This window comes from Gigantopelta aegis, chromosome 8 (genome assembly GCF_016097555.1).
Source record: "Gigantopelta aegis isolate Gae_Host chromosome 8, Gae_host_genome, whole genome shotgun sequence".
Lineage (NCBI taxonomy): Eukaryota > Metazoa > Mollusca > Gastropoda > Neomphalida > Peltospiridae > Gigantopelta > Gigantopelta aegis.
In genome coordinates, this window is record NC_054706.1 from 4,093,891 (window position 1) to 4,114,076 (window position 20,186).

The window sequence follows — 20,186 nt, forward strand, 5'->3', positions numbered from 1 at the left end:
ATTCTGACTTGTAGTCATGAGAGGAAACCCACTACATCTTTCCTAATGCAGCAAGGGATCTTATCTTATCAATCACCTATCTTAACCCTTTCATACCATGACAGTGAATGGTGCACCATCAATTTAATTAAGTTGTGGATTGATAGCATACAGCATGGCACTTTTATGTCTATGACGTCATTCCAGCACATACACAAAAATGTTAAGATGTCACTTGACATATTCCCTTGTGCGGCTGCCTAACACAGACCTACTTATTATTATTCTAGTAAATCTAGTACACACTGATTCTTAAGAGTCCACATTTGCATAATTCCTTTGGCAGCTGCCTAACTCAGATATTGTGGTATGTGTATCATTGAAAGCTGAATTAGAATAAACAAAAAATAAATCTGCCCAGTGATCTCAATTAAGCATCTTTCTGTAAGACTTCATATCTGATTATACCAACATAGCCAGCAGTGCCAAGATTTGAAATAATTAGTTCTGTAAATGGTGGGGAGGGTGAAACATGTACCAATCTTGCCACTAATTGGGGTCAACTATTTCCATCAGGTACATATGCTGACATACAAGATGAACAAGTACCGTCAGTGTCTCAAAATAACATTTTGTACTTGAAGTCAGCATGGATATATAATATAAAAAAAATAATACAATGTATACAGAAATGTTCATGTTCATGGTTTAGAATTCTGATGTAAGCAAGTATGAATAAATATCAACAATACGTTTACATTTTAAGTATGTTGTTATAATAAAAATGATGTCAAAAAGGTATTAAAAGAGTATTGCTGCATCTATAAACAACAATATAAAGTCTTCAAGAGATTAGTAACAACTAACCATTAACCACTGTCTTGAACAGAAAGCCCAGATAGACAAGACGTGTGCCCAAGACAGTGTGCTTGAACTTTAATTGGATACTAGTACAAAACTAAATTAACATGAGTACCGGTGAGGTCAGGAGTTTGATGGAGAAGCACACAGATTGACGCATTGACAAGGAAGATACAGCCTGGACAAGGATTTCCTGTAAGGTGCAGCAATGTATGGAAAGAATGGTATGGTATGGTATAGGGATTAACGTGCACATTCAGAGCAAGCTGTTTTAGTGCATGTCTGTCATGGGTGCAGGTGCCGGCCTCAACCGGCTCCTCTGTCCAGGACAGGAAAGGGTTGGGGTGGGTGGGAGAAGGGACTGCCTGCACTGGCAGGTGCAAGAGAGCACCAGCAGCCCGACCTGTGTCGGTAACAGGTGGGGGCTTGGTTTTGGTGCTATGGAATTTGGAATGTCCTGTAGGATTAATGCCAAATGGAAAAAGGTGTGCAATTTGAATGAAGAAAATTTGGCACATTTTTGATCGGTCTGCCAAATTGGAAAGGGGGAGCTATATCTGTATGGAACTTAGTTTGCTGAGTAGCTTGTTATGAAAAGAAGGTCACGGTGACCTAGTTATTGTACTATCATCCCACGTTGCACTTGCAGCTAAGATTGGATGATCCTATATGAACTGATAAAAATATATTCTCTGGAATCAAAAAGTGTGCCAAGGAGGTGTTGGGATACTCCAATTAATTTAAAATTAGGCAGAATAAAGTGACAATTGAAATCATGCACAGACTGCAATTTCAATAAATAAAAAAAATATATACTGTTCTATCAGAAATATAATCCACTGTTCTAACCCCTGAGCCACATCACATTCCTACTAAATAGAACACATCAATGCACTTCTGTTGACAGTTCATAACAATGATTACTTATAATAACATTTATTAAAACCATCTTACAGCAAACATTAACAAAATCAACTTCAATAACCAAAACCCCAACCACAACCACCCCACCAAAAACAACCCACACCATTAATTGACATTTAGACTGCTACCTGAATTTGATTAAAACCTTCTTTTACTCAAAACAACATTACCGGTAATGAACATGAATATACGGAAATAATTACACCAGATGTGAACTGTGACAGAAACAGTTTAACAAACGATGACTGCTATTTCATTGTGGAGCTCACTACATCGTTATTTCTCAGATCAGCTCATTAGTTTAAGTATCGGAGAAGTTCGTTACTACTCAGATCAGGGGCCTAATTCACAAAGGTCTCTTAGGCTCTGCTAGACAACAAAGCATCCTCTTTGCAAGTCTTTTAGCATTGCACTGCGAGATCGCAAAGTTGCGAGAGTTTACGGGGGTGGGGGGGGGAGGGGGGAGAGGCAGGAATGTTAAAGTGTTTCTTCTTTAACGACACCACTAGTACGCACCGATTTATTAATCATTGATGCTACATTTTTTCTATTTATTGCAAGAGAGCTTTTATATAGTTTCCTTTGCTACAAACAGGACAGCACATACCATAACCCTTAATATATCATAAGTGGGCCTACTGAGATGGTTCAACCCTGCGATGGATGCAAGCACCTCAGGTGAGCACTCTACCAACCACCGGGTGAGCTAGATCCCGTCTGAGGGACGGATACAGGACACAAAAATTATGTCTGGTCGATCTGTGGGATTGTTTTTTCTCTATATGTGCACGGTTTTAATAAAATGTTAGTTTGTGGGTGATGGGTATACAAAATAACTGCCACTCGCTCCAATGTGATCTAGTCTAGAACAATACCAAGAAGAAAACCTGTCCAATCTGATATTACACAAATGACAATTCTTGCAACAGTATCGGTGGTTGTTGAGATAAAGCTGCAGACAATGGAAGTGCTTGCAGTTTATTGCTCTCGGAATGAGAAGAAAAGATAAGCTTCAGAGAAGGGGACAAAGGTTATGACCATGGCACAACAAACACAAGAATTAGGCCCATACTTATGTATTTAGATCTCATTAATTTGGGCACAACAATTTTTTTTGTCAGTTCTGATTGCAGCATTGTATTTTTTACTGCAGTAATGTTATTAATAGATGCTGAAGAGTTGTGGATGTTTAAAAATTAATTTAATCCAATTAAAGAGTAACATTTCAGTGGTTTCGAGTTGAACTGTTTTGAGGTCAGAGGGTAATTTGGGAGTGATTATTTTGGGCAAATGTATTTTGGGCACACCGTCTATCACTTTGATTTTGGTACAATTTAAAGCCCTGCATGGGGTAAATAAATGGTGTTTAAAAAAAAGTAAGAAAAAAAAGTCCATTTTGAAAAGATTTAAAAAAGAGTGTTTCTGGCTATCAAAGGGCGTTTCTTTAACAAAGAAAATGCACATGCCCACCATCATATCATATGTACATGGCTGAAAATAACAATAATAAAATAAAATAATAAAAACAACTAAAATGGCCATCTTATACAATTAGTATATTATTTGGATAACTTGTGCCCAATCATTCTGTATATATTATATACTACTCAAAAGAATTTAAGGGTCAAAAATTTATAACCAAATAAGTTTCAGGGTGTATTAGATTGATGATGTAAACTACACCAAAAATTTAATTTATTGTTCCATATTTACAAAAAACCACAAATAAACGTCACTGTATACAAGAAAGTCACATGACATGCTGTCAAAGTTGAAGGTTGTCAAACATGGATTTTACACATTAGAACATTCGTTTAATAGTGTGTGAATCCACCCCTGGCGCGAATACACTCGACACATCGTTGCCTCATGCCGTTGATCAGACGTCTGAAGAACTCTTGGGGAATGGCCTGCCACTCTGCCATAAGAAGTTGACCCAGATCATGAAGGTTGGCCGGAGGGGCATGGTTATCCTGAACTCTCCTGCCTAATTCGTCCCAGGCGATCTCTATTGGGGCCAAGTCAGGCGAATATGCTGGCCAATCCATCCTGGCGATACCTTGTTGTCTGAGAAAGTCCGTTACCACCCTGGAGCGGTGGGGTCTGGCATTGTCAACCTGCAGAACTGCCCCGCCGCCAATCTGCTGAAGGCCTGGGAGAACCAACGGCTGGATAATCTCATTCAGATAGCGGATTCCATTCAGATTGCCATCCACCACATAGAGGGGGGTCCTCTGGTGGATAGAGATGCCGCCCCACACCATGACGCTGCCACCACCGAACCGGTGACGTTGTCTAACGTTAACGTCAGCGAAGCGCTCACCAGGACGTCTGTAGACACGAACCCGACCGTCGTTGAACTGGAGACTAAACCTGGACTCATCAGTGAACATCACTCGACCCCACTGAACACGTTGCCACCGCAGATGAAGCGTGCACCAGTGACGTCTGGCCGTTCTGTGATGTGGTAGGAGTGGTGGTCGAACAGCCTGGCGACGGCAGCGTAGATTATTGGCTCTCAGACGATTGCGTATGGTTTGATCAGACACTCGAGTTCCAGTCGCAGTCCGCAGATTGTCACGTAATCGGCGTGCAGTGGTTGTGTGTTGACGTAGAGCCATATTGGTGATGTAGAGGTCCTCTCTATTTGTAGTGCTTCGGGGTCTTCCCGAACGTGGACGATTTCAAACAGAATTCGTTGCTTGGTACCGTTGGTCACAGTCGGCCAACAACACTCTGACTGACACCAAGTCTCAGAGCAACATTTCTTTGCGTATTGCCATCCTGAAGCCAAGCAATAGCCCTTCCTCGATCTTCGATAGTCAGTTGATGTCGTATCATTGTCGAATTTGGAGTGTGCACCGTACACGAACGCAAGCTCCAACTATACGGAAATTCAGCATTGGGAACATGGAATACACATGCAAAGCGTGCAAATGAAGCGCTTTGTGAAAAAGCAAGTTATGGGCACTTAGCAGACCTTTCGCTTTCGCCCTAATATACGTGTAAATGTAAGCATGTTTTCGCCATTAGAAGTAGTCGACAGTGTCAATGACAGTGGATTTTAATTCATTTATGGGTTGCTTAGACCCACTTTCGTCAAAATGGAACAATACCATGCGTGACATTATGGTCTAGCTAATATAATTGACATTCAGAAAATAATGTCGAAAATATCGTCTGACCCTTAAATTCTTTTGAGTAGTATATATAAACAATCAATCAATCAAGTATATTATAAAAGCAATCCTGAGGAGGCACTGAACGTATTATAATAGAGAAAGTAGAGGTAAACAATTACCTTGCTTGTTTGTTTTGGTTTTGGTTTAACACTGATATAAACATCCAGCTGCTCAGTCAGTTGCTGTACTCGCCCTGCAACACAAACAGATACAAGATACTTTGTTTTGTTTAACGACACCACTAGAGCACACTGATTAATTACTCATATGTTACTGGATGTTAAATATTTGGTACTTCTGACAGTTTTCAAATGAATCCCACTACATTTTTCCATTACAATACTATAGTATCAAAGGATCTTTTACATGCATTTTATAAACCAGACAGGACAGCACATACCACAGCCTTTGATAATCTAGTAATGAGGCACCAGCTGGGATGTGAAAAAACAAACAATCAGGGAGTGGGTCCACTGACGGGGTTTGATTCTAGGATTAAAGCACCTCAGGCTTTCTACCAACTAAGCGGGGTTCGATTCTAGGATTAAAGCACCTCAGGCTTTCTACCAACTAAGCGGGATTCTGCCCACCTTAAAAACTGGACCAAAATAAAACATTAATTACACTACTTAATTCATAATGAACACATTTGGTTTAACGTGGCCATTAGCACAATCAACAGGACTGTCTCCACTCATGTTTAAACTGGTGAAAAATAGTGACAGTAGTAGTCATAATATCAGTCATAACTGCTTAATGACACCTTAGTATATTTAAAACGTACCCATAAGGAAGGGAATATGTGTTAATCATTAACACATATTCCCTTCCTTATGGGTAGGTTTTAAATATACCAAGGTGTCATTAACACGTATTCCCTTCCTTATGGGTAGGTTTTAAATATACCAAGGTGTCATTAACACGTATTCCCTTCCTTATGGGTAGGTTTAAAATATACTAAGGTGTCATTAACTAATATCTCCTTCCTTATGGGTAGTAGACCGGCCTCGGTGGCGTCGTGGCAGGCCATCGGTGTACAGGCTGGTAGGTACTGGGTTCGGATCCCAGTCGAGGCATGGGATTTTTAATCGAGATACCGACTCCAAACCCTGAGTGAGTGCTCCGCAAGGCTCAATGGGTAGGTGTAACCCACTTGCACCGACCAGTGATCCATAACTGGTTCAACAAAGGCCATGGTTTGTGCTATCCTGCCTGTGGGAAGCGCAAATAAAAGATCCCTTGCTGCCTGTCGTAAAAAGAGTAGCCTATGTGGCGACAGCGGGTTTCCTCTAAAAACAGTGTCAGAATGACCATATGTTTGACGTCCAATAGCCGATGATAAGATAAAAAATCAATGTGCTCTAGCGGCGTCGTTAAATAAAACAAACAAACTTTTTTTCCTTATGGGTAGGTTTAAAATATACCAAGGTGTCATTAACTAATATCTCCTTCCTTATGGGTAGGTTTAAAATATACTAAGGTGTCATTAACTAATATCTCCTTCCTTATGGGTATGTTTTAAATATACCAAGGTGTCATTAACACATATTCCCTTCCTTATGGGTATGTTTTAAATATACCAAGGTGTCATTAACTCATATTCCCTTCCTTATGGGTAGGTTTAAAATATACTAAGGTGTCATTAACACATATTCCCTTCCTTATGGGTAGGTTTAAAATATACTAAGGTGTCATTAACTAATATCCCCTTCCTTATGGGTAGGTTTTAAATATACCAAGGTGTCATTAACACATATTCCATTCCTTATGGGTAGGTTTTAAATATACCAAGGTGTCATTAACTAATTTTCCCTTCCTTATGGGTACGTTTTAAATATACTAAGGTGTCATTAACTAATTTTCCCTTCCTTATGGGTAGGTTTAAAATATACTAAGGTGTCATTAACTAATATCTCCTTCCTTATGGGTAGGTTTAAAATATACTAAGGTGTCATTAACTAATATCTCCTTCCTTATGGGTACGTTTTAAATATACTAAGGTGTCATTAACACATATTCCCTTCCTTATGGGTAGGTTTTAAATATACCAAGGTGTCATTAACACATATTCCCTTCCTTATGGGTAGGTTTTAAATATACTAAGGTGTCATTAACACATATTCCCTTCCTTATGGGTAGGTTTTAAATATACCAAGGTGTCATTAACACATATTCCCTTCCTTATGGGTAGGTTTTAAATATACCAAGGTGTCATTAACACATATTCCCTTCCTTATGGGTAGGTTTTAAATATACTAAGGTGTCATTAACTCAGAGTTCGACAAATCCGCTAGCCCGACGCCCGTGGCTAGTGGTTTTTAAGTTCGGGCTAGTGAGAAACGCAAAACCACTAGCCCCTGCGGGCTAGTGGTTTCCCCCCTCCTCTCGTCATTGCTCGATCGTGGGGTGTTTTGTTTTCTTTCTTTCTTTTTCTCTCGGCTGAAATTTCGTTTAATAAATTTGATTGTGACGTTTGTCATCGAATAATATCAACAACGCAATCAGTATATACTAATAATCCACTTGAGCTAGGTCTGCAAACTGCAGTAACATGCTATCTCTACATCGTCACAGTTACAGCATGCATTGTTTACCTTTCCCTTTCAAGTTTCTGGCACAGGAAATAAAGTCTAATGACATGCGTGTTTTGATTGGTTAGACACGTCACGTGGTAGTTAATCTCGCACATATGTTTTAGGCTAAGAACTTGGAAATCACCAATCGCGACGACAGGTTGATCTTCAAGTTACCATGTGCGGGAATTTCAAATCCTTCAGCTATGCAGATTTTCAAATTGGACCATCAAAACCATTGACTTAATGACACCTTAGTATATTTAAAACCTACCCATAAGGAAGGGAATATGTGTTAATGACACCTTAGTATATTTAAAACCTACCCATAAGGAAGGGAATATTAGTTAATGACACCTTAGTATATTTAAAACCTACCCATAAGGAAGGGAATATGTGTTAATGACACCTTAGTATATTTAAAACCTACCCATAAGGAAGGGAATATGTGTTAATGACACCTTAGTATATTTAAAACCCACCCATAAGGAAGGGAAAATTAGTTAATGACACCGTAGTATATTTAAAACCTACCCATAAGGAAGGGAATATGTGTTAATGACACCTTAGTATATTTTAAACCTACCCATAAGGAAGGAGATATTAGTTAATGACACCTTGGTATATTTAAAACCTACCCATAAGGAAGGAGATATTAGTTAATGGCACCTTGGTATATTTAAAACCTACCCATAAGGAAGGGGATATTAGTTAATGGCACCTTGGTATATTTAAAACCTACCCATAAGGAAGGGAATACGTGCTAATGACACCTTGGTATATTTTAAACATACCCATAAGGAAGGAGATATTAGTTAATGACACCTTAGTATATTTAAAACCTACCCATAAGGAAGGGAATATTAGTTAATGACACCTTAGTATATTTAAAACCTACCCATAAGGAAGGGAATATGTGTTAATGACACCTTAGTATATTTAAAACCCACCCATAAGGAAGGGAAAATTAGTTAATGACACCGTAGTATATTTAAAACCTACCCATAAGGAAGGGAATATTAGTTAATGACACATTAGTATATTTTAAACCTACCCATAAGGAAGGAGATATTAGTTAATGACACCTTAGTATATTTTAAACCTACCCATAAGGAAGGGAATTTTGGTTAATGACACCTTAGTATATTTTAAACCTACCCATAAGGAAGGAGATATTAGTTAATGACAGCTTAGTATATTTTAAACCTACCCATAAGGAAGGGAATTTTGGTTAATGACACCTTAGTATATTTTAAACCTATCCATAAGGAAGGAGATATTAGTTAATGACACCTTAGTATATTTAAAACCTACCCATAAGGAAGGGAATATTAGTTAATGACACTTTAATATATCTTCAACCTACCCATAAGGAAGGGAATTTTGGTTAACGACACCTTGGTATATTTTAAACCTACCCATAAGGAAGGAGATATTAATTAATGACACCTTAGTATATTTAAAACCTACCCATAAGGAAGGGAATATTAGTTAATGACACCTTAGTATATTTAAAACCTACCCATAAGGAAGGGAATATGTGTTAATGACACCTTAGTATATTTAAAACCTACCCATAAGGAAGGGAATATTAGTTAATGACACCTTAGTATATTTAAAACCTACCCATAAGGAAGGGAATATGTGTTAATGACACCTTAGTATATTTTAAACCTACCCATAAGGAAGGGAATATGTGTTAATGACACCTTAGTATATTTTAAACCTACCCATAAGGAAGGAGATATTAGTTAATGACACCTTGGTATATTTTAAACCTACCCATAAGGAAGGAGATATTAGTTAATGACACCTTAGTATATTTAAAACCTACCCATAAGGAAGTGAATATTAGTTAATGACACCTTAGTATATTTAAAACCTACCCATAAGGAAGGAGGTATTAGTTAATGACACCTTAGTATATTTAAAACCTACCCATAAGGAAGGGAATATGTGTTAATGACACCTTAGTATATTTAAAACCTACCCATAAGGAAGGGAATATGTGTTAATGACACCTTAGTATATTTTAAACCTACCCATAAGGACGGGAATATGTGTTAATGACACCTTAGTATATTTTAAACCTACCAATAAGGAAGGAGATATTAGTTAATGACACCTTGGTATATTTTAAACCTACCCATAAGGAAGGGAATATTAGTTAATGACACCTTGGTATATTTAAAACCTACCCATAAGGAAGGGGATATTAGTTAATGACACCTTGGTATATTTAAAACCTACCCATAAGGAAGGGAATATGTGTTAATGACACCTTAGTATATTTTAAACCTACCCATAAGGAAGGAAATATTAGTTAATGACAACTTAGTATATTTTAAACCTACCCATAAGGAAGGGAATATGTGTTAATGACACCTTAGTATATTTTAAACCTACCCATAAGGAAGGGAATATGTGTTAATGACACCTTAGTATATTTTAAACCTACCCATAAGGAAGGAGATATTAGTTAATGACACCTTGGTATATTTAAAACCTACCCATAAGGAAGGAGATATTAGTTAATGACACCTTAGTATATTTTAAACCTACCCATAAGGAAGGAGTTATTAGTTAATGACACCTTAGTATATTTAAAACTAAGGCTATTTGGTTTTTGACAATGAGAAAGAATAAGCCTACTACCACTTCACAGATCATAGTTATTGTGCCACCTGGATTAAGACAGCTGCAAGTTAACTTATAGAAGCACTTTCACATAGACAGAACAGCATATACCACAACCTTTGATATACTATTATTCATAGACAGTGGACATAATATTCAAATGCACTTAAAGTACACTGCTATACATTATTTCTAGACTGCATAGATATATGATTGTAGGGATTTTAATAATTTGTGTTAGCTCAGTTGTAGTGTGATAATACAGTGGTGATTAGTGTTTTTAGCTAATTAACCTTAATGGATAGGAGGTAATATTTTTCCTAACACCAAATAAGAGTGTATCTAGTGAAGAAATAACATCTGCTAGTCAAACAAGCATTCCTTTTAAATGGTTAAGAGTACCTGTAGACTATAGCATAAAAAACCCTGGAGCCAACACATCAAGTAATATATTTATTAAAAAAACAACCTGTTAGCCATTGTGGTGTGGTAAACGCAGTGCATCAAATTGAAAGTCAGTGGAATGTGAAATTAGACACATCAGTTACCGGTATTATCAAAGAACACGGCTGATGCTTTCACCAGATTATTGTACCTCCAGCAAGGGTCTTGAGTAATACCGTGTTTAAATAACATAAAACTTGGGCTGTAACTAGCGGGGGTGGGTAGTTGCCCTTCTTCCACCACCTTACAAAAATATGAAAGTGTTCTCTTTTTAGAAGTGCCAATATTGTGCCCATACTTTCACTTCTCTTTTTTTTTGTACTACCACACCCCTTATTTAGGACTAGGATCAGCTTTGGCAACTCAACACAATCTTTAAATACATTTTTAAATAATAGCAAAAGTAATAATAATCAGAAGAAACACAAAACAGAGGAAATTCCTTTGAAAACCTTTATATATGTTATCTGTGATTACAATAGTTATAAAAATAATAATATTAATAAAAAATAATTAAAAAAACAAGAACCCCAAAACGCTCCTCCAACCCATGTTTTAATCCAGTGGGAATATTTTAAGAAGTTTGTTTCTAACAATTCAGTTTAGTTAGTAGAAAAATCAAATATTTTTTCATTCTGTATTTTTAGCACTATAATTATACGGTAGAGCATTAAAACCAATTAATAAGGTTTAATAACATAAAAGTTATTCTAGTATGCACATGCAAAACGTATGGTATAGGGTTTTAATTTTCATATTACATATTGTATGTGTGTATTTGTAAAAAAAATACATTTCTAAAATACCAAAGAAGCGAATAAAAACAACATGAAATTAAGATAACCAAAACAAAATCTATGTTAAGCTTAAGTAAACAACTGTAGTATTTTTAAAAAAGTTTTCTTTTCTCTTCAACCGGTCTTCACAGGTGAAGAAACAATTGAGGGAGATCTACAAGAGGAAACCAAATCTCAGTGTCTGACTACTGGAAACAAATGTCTTCCCTTTACACCAATTAACAAACTGACTATCTGGTGTCACAAAACATTAACAAGAAATACAATCCCAGCAACTTGAACGTTTTTTATTTATATTCATCGGTGCTTTTCACTTCACCTGCACATTGCAGGCATTCTGTCGAGGCTATCAATACACTCAAAACAGATCAGATGTATTTAAATCTTTCACAAACATCTTGGAGCGATGGCATCAAGCCAGATCTTTCACTAACAAACCTCGTGAGAAATGACAAGATATCTCAAACTCGTAAAACAGGTATCGGAAATAAAGTTTCTCTTCTATTAAACATGAAAGGAAAAGAATGTTAATTTGCTTAACAAATTCTCAACACTACCCAACCGTAACCTGTGATTATCTTTCTAAAACAAGCCACACCTAGATGTGAACTGAAGTAAATGTTCTAAGAGTTGCATCACTAAAAACATGGTATTTTTGAAGGTCTGCTTTATAAAACAAGTTGTGCTTTTATAATTACAATTTCTTTTGCAAACAACAACAAAACAAACATTTTCAAGTTTTTTTAAATCGTCAAGTCTAAAATTAAATACCTTGATCTAAGTCAATGTCTTCTTTGACATCAAACATCAAAACAAGGGGGAGGCAACCCTGAAAAAATATATAAATAAGTTTAATATTTTGAAAAATAAAAACTAAATTTAAACAGTTGTTGAAGCTATTAAAAAATTATTTTGAAAAAGAAAATCCCACTTTAACCATTAATACCATTAGCTTTCATTGTGTTGAAGCTAAAGAAATTTTAATTTTAAAAAATGATTTTGTTTTTTAAACGAAAGAGGTTATAGAAAAATAGAAATTTTGACAATAATTCATTCAAATATTCATCAATCAAAGTATTAAAAAAATTGTTATAGAAAAATAGAAATTGTGACACTAATTCATTCAAATATTCATCAATCAAAGTATTAAAAAAATTGTTATAGAAAAATAGAAATTGTGACAATAATTCATTCACATATTCATCAATCAAAGTATTAAAAAAATTGTTAACTTAATTTAAATGCTCAGGGGGGAGGAAAAACGTAATTAGAATTTTTTTTGACAACTATCATTCTTTTTGCTTAAAATACTGTATAAATAAAAGATATATAAATATAAGACAAACTTACGATGAGTTGTTGTCTTGCTAAAAATACACTTTCTATGTTTCCTGTTATATACACAGTTCCTTTTCGTTGTGGCGTTGCAGTGTTGGGGTCGGGGAAGTGGATGCTGGCACACGTGCGCTGCATGATCTGTTTGATGTTAACGCCCCCGCGACCGATGATGAACAGATGATGCTGGGGGGCTATTTCCAACTGCATACTCACAAGCAGGTTACCCTGGAAACAAAGTTTATACTTTTCAATCACTCACAAAAACAGCAATGTTTTGCAAGCATTTAAAAAAGGTGGGGGAAAACAACACTGAATAATATGACATACATTTTGTGACACTTTAATTTTGTCTCAGAAGCATTATTAACCTTCTGACTACTGCAGGCGAGATATCTCGCCCGAAGTCACGTCAGTCGATATACTGTACACTGTATACAGTGCATTCCCCAATTCATATTTCCCGCCGTTTTGCACACGACACTCACCGGAAACGGAAATATAATTAAAGAAAAAAGATTCTTTTTCAAAATGGTGGTTTTTGTTTTGATTTTTTCAATTGAAAATACCTTGAAATTTTGAGTTCAAAAAGTGGTTTTCAGCAAGTATTTTCGCTTGACAACAATGGCGGCACGTCGCGGTAATTTTCAGGGATCGATAGCTGATTGTAACAGCTAATTTGATAATAAATTTGATCGTTTTACCAACAACGAAAATTACCAAATATTGCAATATGAATCGTAGTTCGGGTTTAAAAAAAAATTCTGGTCAGAAAACCACTGTTATCGGGAATAATGGACATAAATACTGGACAGCTGGCAACAAATGCCCGTAAGTAAACGCAACTTTTTCGATTTTTTGCCTGATTTTAATCACCATTAGCCGATCTAAAATAATAAAAATTACAAAAAAAGACACGAAAATAATACTTACCGATTCATATATGAACTTTATTTCATGTATTTATGAAACATTTAAGTGAATATATGTGAGTAAAAATTATAAACTTGTACCCACTCAACGTGGTTTTTGTTAAAAAATTAATCCAGTAGTCTAAAGGTTAATAACCCACCTTAATATATATAGTAACAGTGCATCCTGCCGGTTATTTGAACATCATGATACCGATTCAGTGATTGTTCAGTCAGTATGTGTAAGCTTTATTCACGATTTTCCCTATGGAAGGTAAATCACATGCCTGGGACTTACGATGAGAGTGATGTATCATTCACCTTATACTTTCAAACATGACAAACTATATATATATATATATATATATAATTGCTTTCTTTTCAGATTTTCAAGAAACTCTGGAACATTAAAAATTAGTTTGAAAACAATAACTTTGGACAATTCTGACTGTCAGCTCCTGTATGTTATAGAAATTAAAGTTGAATTTAGTGATTACACATAGTCAAGCACAGCTCACAACATATAGAAATCTTACGTTTCCAGTCATCTGCTCCATCAGTTTAGCCGTCGCCTCCTTCACAGCTTTAGCGTTGTTCACCGAGCCTCGGACGATCACCGTGGTGACGTACATGCGGGGGCGCTGTTTGAAGGTGATGGTCACGTTGTACAGCTGCTGCAGGGACAGGACGGCAGGGGACGAGCTGTCAGGGATGGGCTGCAGTAGACCCGTCATCGGAATCTCAAACATAAACACCAGAGGAAGGAGGTCCTGTGAGACACAACCAATATCTAACTTGTTAGCCATAGTACAAAATAGCAAATATGAAGCTAGCAAAATGTGTATATAAAGATGTTATAATCTAAACTGACACAAGTGACACATGCAGTGTATTAGTGAGACATATGATTTGAAGTGAGATATGATAACTAACAATGAAATATCATACTGTAATTGAAAATGAGATCGGACTAAAAGTGGGATATTATGACTACAAGAATTACATGGAATTAAATGTCTCACCTAACAAACACTTTTTCAGTGCATTATGATGAACACCTATAGGTGCAACTATAAACCACACTTTACTGACCTAGGAGTTATAGTCTGTGAGAAACTGATCTCAATTCAAAAGATTAACAGTAAACTTTAATGTAAAAGCTGACGCTGTCTAAAAAGTAATACCTACATCTCACCTTTTTACTTCATAAATGCAAGACAAAAGCTACTTATCATACATTGTTAATGTTTTGCAACTTGACACCAATTGTTTAAGTTTATACCTTTCCTGTTTGGTATAAAATGTATTTGGTGCTACTACAAACACCAGCACTACCAAAAAACCTTTAAAAAAACATGTAAGCAAGAAGTAATATATAGTTTAACAGTAAAAATATTTTTTAAAAGCTGTATTATTATTATTTTTTTTTAATGTGGAAACAAGGTAACATACCCTGATTTGTGACCTAGCTGTTTCGACCCCTGTCTGCTGGCCTGCTATAGACACCTGTCACCAAAGAAACAACATAGAGATTTTAAATCATTAAAGAAGAAGAAACCCGTTGTCGCCACTTCATGGGCTACTCTTTTCAATTAGCAGCAAGGGATCTTTTATATGCACCATCCCACAAACAGAATAGTATATATCACGGCCTTTGTTACACCAGTTGTGGAGCACTGGCTGGAACGAGAAATAGCCCAATGGGCCCACCAATGGGAATCGATCCTAGAAATCATCAAAGAATGATCACAATAACAATATGTGAACACACTATAAACATACACACTTTGGTTTGGGTTTTTACCGTCTGGCAGAAAGCCTGTTTAAGGAAGTGTCCAGTGAATGAGAGATGGAAACAAACTAACCAAAATTTTACATCACCCTTCACCTAAAAACTAACTGATTGTATACATTCGTTAAACACTGGATTTTCTGGCACTTACAAGTTCTCAAATGAGTTTCCTACAGACTGAACTAAATCCAGCTCCACAAAGGAAAGGAATATTTGATTAACGACACATCGGCTCATTTTAAACTATAGTTTATGGTAATTTTTACACTTGGTCTAAATAGAAAAAACCTATACTGCCAAATAAGCTACTTATATCAAAAAGCAGTATGGGATCTTTTCTATCAGGACCAGGGATTTTAGTTATCTACCCTCAACCCCCTCCCCCCGCAAAAAACAAATAAATTTAAAAATCCCTTTTTGGTTCAACTATTATGTCTAGCTGAAGAAGACCTTATACTACTGTGCCTTCATTCTTGTTTTAGTGCTACCCTCCAGTTATTTTAGTGCAAGAACTGCCCTGAATATTTACTTTCCTACAGGCAGGACAGCATATTCCACTGGATAGTAAAAACTGCGGTGTTACCTGATTGCTTTTCTCTTGTACGTTGCTGCCTCTGTTAGAGTCTGGAAAGTGGATGTGACAACCCGTCTCCTGCATCACACGTTTGATGTTGTTACCTCCCTTGCCGATCACATGAGAATGTTCTGTGTGAGATACGTCCATTTTTAACGTCACACGGTTACTCTGAAAAAACATAATTGTTCATTAAATCAACATGGTTAACAATAAGAAAATGACTGTATATCATGGGAATCGTCTAAAAATATTATCAGTTAAAAATTGACAAAATAAATAAATAAATAAATATATAAAATAAACAAAAATCCTACAGAATTCAATATCTCACCTCTCATAAACATTACCAGTGCACTGTGATGAACATCCATAGGTGCAACTATAAACCAAGTTTCACAGACCAAGCACTTATACTTTACGAGAAACGGATCTAAATGAAAAAATTTAATGTTAAAATTTAACGTAAAAGTTGACACTGTTGCCAATGTCACTGCCATCAGAAAAGGTATTCGCATATCTTGCCTTTTTCACTTCGTAAAAGGTGAGACAATAAATAAATAAATAAATAAATAAATATTTATTTATTTATTTATTTATTTACTTACTTATTTATTGTCTCACCTTTTACGAAGTGAAAAAGGCGAGATATATATACACTGAACAAAATAAGAAACTTCCGCTAACTTTGCTTGAACATAACTTGATGAAAACAAACTGGGGGAATAATTGTTATATATGCGTTTAAAGAGTGTTCCATGATGCATCGTTTGGCCATAGGTTAACAGAAACTGGGAGAAATTTTGACCAAGTGTGGTAGGGGGTTAAAAAAAAAAAAACCCCCACTTAATAACGGGTATGACCACCCCTTGAACTGACCACTGCAGTGCATCGCAGGTGCATAGAATTGACTAAAGTGTTGATTTCTGCCTGTGGAATATTGTTCCATTCCTGAATGAGCGCTTGACGAAGTTCGTTGATGTTAGCGGGTGGGTTGGGACGACGCCTCAATCGTCTGTCCAGACTATCCCAGACATGCTCGATGGGGTTGAGATCAGGACTTTTAGCGGGCCAGTCATCAATGAAATCAATGTTATTTGTCCTAAGAAAATGTATAGTATCTCTAGCTGTATGAGAGGTGGCATTATCATGCTGAAAAATCAAGATGTTGGCGTTGTTATGGAACAGAGGAATGACGTGATGAGCGAGAATGTCATCGCGGTAACGTTGAGCATTTAAATTGCCATCAATGACGACTAGTGGTGAACGATAACCATGAGCAATGGCTGCCCAGACCGTGACACAACCCCCACCCCCGAAACGATCTCGTTCAAGAACACACCAGTCAGCATAGCGTTCATTTCTCCTATGGTAGACCCTACAATCACCATGTTGTAAAGAAAATCTGGATTCATCCGAAAAAAGAACGGTATTCCAGCGTCGCCGTATCCAATGAGTGTGTACACGTGCCCATACTAGACGATGACGTTGCGTTAAAATGCATCCGACGTAAGGACGTCGTGCATGTAAACCGCAGACGATTACGACAGTTTGCCCACTGATTCGGTTATTATGAAGCCCAGGTGTGTTAGCAGCAGTAGCAGTGGCAGTTTGAAATTGATTGCGCAAATGCGTGTTCATGATATAGCGGTCTTGACCACGCGTTGTAACACGCGGACGTCCACGACGTGGCAAGATTTCGTATCGCTCGACTAGAACTCCCAACATGCCTTGCAACGTCTTCTGTCGACATGCCAGCATCAAGCATGCTGATCGCCCATTCGCGTAAATTATTGGGTATTCTTGGCATACTAAAAATGCTACAATGTAAAAAACGTTAATTTGTTTACAAATTTTGAAGCGTTTTTGTTCACTTGACAACAATGTCATAAGACAAGTAAAACAAATTGACCAAATACTACACGGGACATGTCAAACCATGCATGCACGTGCAAATTGAACTTCACGTTGTCGACGATTAACAGTGCAAAAATAATCGATAAAATTCATGAATCCTGATAATACAGCTCAAGGCTAATACTACCTATATAATTTCATTACACAATGAATTCTTTAACACAACAAATACTATATGTACAAATCAGAAGTTTCTTTTTTTGTTCAGTATATATATATAGATATATATATGTATATATATGTATGTATATATATATATATATACAGTCGACCTTCGATAACTCAAACTTCGATCTTTCGTAAACGTTGATCTCTCGAAGTGAAATGGCGGTCCTGGCCGAACTGGCCGAACTGCTATACAAACTAGTAATAACAGACTTTGAACACTCAAACTTCGAACATTCGAACATTCGAAAAACTCTATCTCTCAAAGTAATTTTGTGGTCCCACCATAAAAAAATAAGGGATATTGCACTTCCAAAACTCGAAGTTTGTGGAGTGACTGAGCCTTATAACTGTACCGGTAATACTTTAAAGAAAAATGAATTGTCACCCAAGCCAAGCGTGAGTGTCCCGACTGGTCTCGGCTATCGATGATACACGCGGTAATTACAGAATAATAGATCGCCGACTATGCGGAACGAAATGATCCTACATGCCTGCATTGGGTTGTCGGTGTTTGTACACGGCAGCGGGCCTCATTACACAAAGTACGGATAGTCTTGTAATCTTCAAAGAACTGGTGTAATAACAATTAACGCTGTTTGTTTTTTCTCTTAAACGAGTGCAAAAAAGTACATAACCTAGTGCTATTTGGCATACAGCGTTTTGATTTGTTATGTTATGTCTCGCTATGTTAGTGAGGGTTTTTAAAATGATTTTTGTGATTTACAATAATTTTGCTATTTATATTGTGTATTTTTTATTTGGTAAACAAACGTACTTAGTGCTAATCGACATTCAGTATTTATTACAACGTTACGTTCCGCCTTGTTTTGACATTTGAAAAATATATCAACTTTAATTTATCGCTTACTTCCGGTTATATGTAAGTACGTGCTTTCAGGGTTTTTTTTGTTGGGTTTTTTACTTTACTGTCAGTTAATACAATAAAAGTACATAGAGATGTACGTCAAATTGATCGGATTTATCTCGTTTCTGTTAATATTTACTTAGTTTTATCATATACACAGAAGAAATGTGCTAACATCCGATATCAACGAAATGATAATACTGCAATGCAGTTTCACTTTGAGGTCTGCTGTACGAATTTCGAACACTCAAACTCCCTGAAACTCGAACTATTTCGTCGTCCCCTTCAACTTCGAGTTAACGAAGTTTGACTGTATATATATATATATATATATATATATATATATATATATATATATATGTATATATATGTATATATATATATATATATATGTATATATATGTGTGTATATATATATATATATATATATATATATATATATATATATATACATATATACATATATACATATATACATATATACATGTATATATAAATATATACATATAACAGCTTAAGTTATATTTTGTTGAATTCTATACAAGATGCACATTCATCTAGAATGGACCAAAATAAAGGAATACAGGTAGCCAAGTGGTCAGAGTGTGATACCTATCCTTTTCATACAGACATCGCCCCCATCAAAGTTGTACACATACATGATTATTAACAGCACGGAATCTATTATAAATATTATACACTTTTCCAATCACATCATAGCCAACACATACCATGGTCGTTGATTTAGCCATCATAAAACAGCAGCAAAGGGTATGACAGATAGTAATTTACTAAAGTCTTTCATTCATTATCAGTGAGGACCAATGCTCCACTGAAGTATCAGTGTACAGTAGTATTGTGTAGCTATACTGACAGGTTTTTTTCTTCATATCTATTATGTATTATTACAATTCATGCAAATTTCCATTCTATATGTAGATCACCTGTAATAAGTACAAGAACAAGTGACAAAGGTATAGAAACATCCGAGAGAGACAAACGCACAAGTACCCATGTATATTTCATTGATAGCGGCAGTAGAGTATGAAGAAAAGACATAAACCCAAAGGTATTTCCGGTCTACGGCTATTAAAAGTGATTCACATACTGTGGCCACTGACAGTAATGTGTGTTTATTGTAAAGATATGGTAATTTACTCAATGACGTTGGTAACAATCAACTGAACAGCAACAACAATGCTATCTGTGTGTATATAATTGTGTACA

At 36.2% G+C, this 20,186-nt stretch overlaps 1 protein-coding gene across 1 annotated transcript in view; it reads right to left on the reverse strand.

The window, feature by feature from the left end:
* Positions 1-20,186, reverse strand: part of LOC121380174 (protein bicaudal C homolog 1-B-like) — a 99,440-nt gene that overhangs the window by 36,919 nt on the left and 42,335 nt on the right. The window contains exons 5-10 of the mRNA XM_041508976.1: positions 16,019-16,180; positions 15,096-15,149; positions 14,180-14,413; positions 12,748-12,960; positions 12,169-12,226; positions 5,066-5,139 (exon numbers count right to left, since the gene is read on the reverse strand). Of these exons, the coding sequence (XP_041364910.1) occupies positions 5,066-5,139; positions 12,169-12,226; positions 12,748-12,960; positions 14,180-14,413; positions 15,096-15,149; positions 16,019-16,180 (795 nt within the window). The remainder of the gene's footprint in view (positions 1-5,065; positions 5,140-12,168; positions 12,227-12,747; positions 12,961-14,179; positions 14,414-15,095; positions 15,150-16,018; positions 16,181-20,186) is intronic.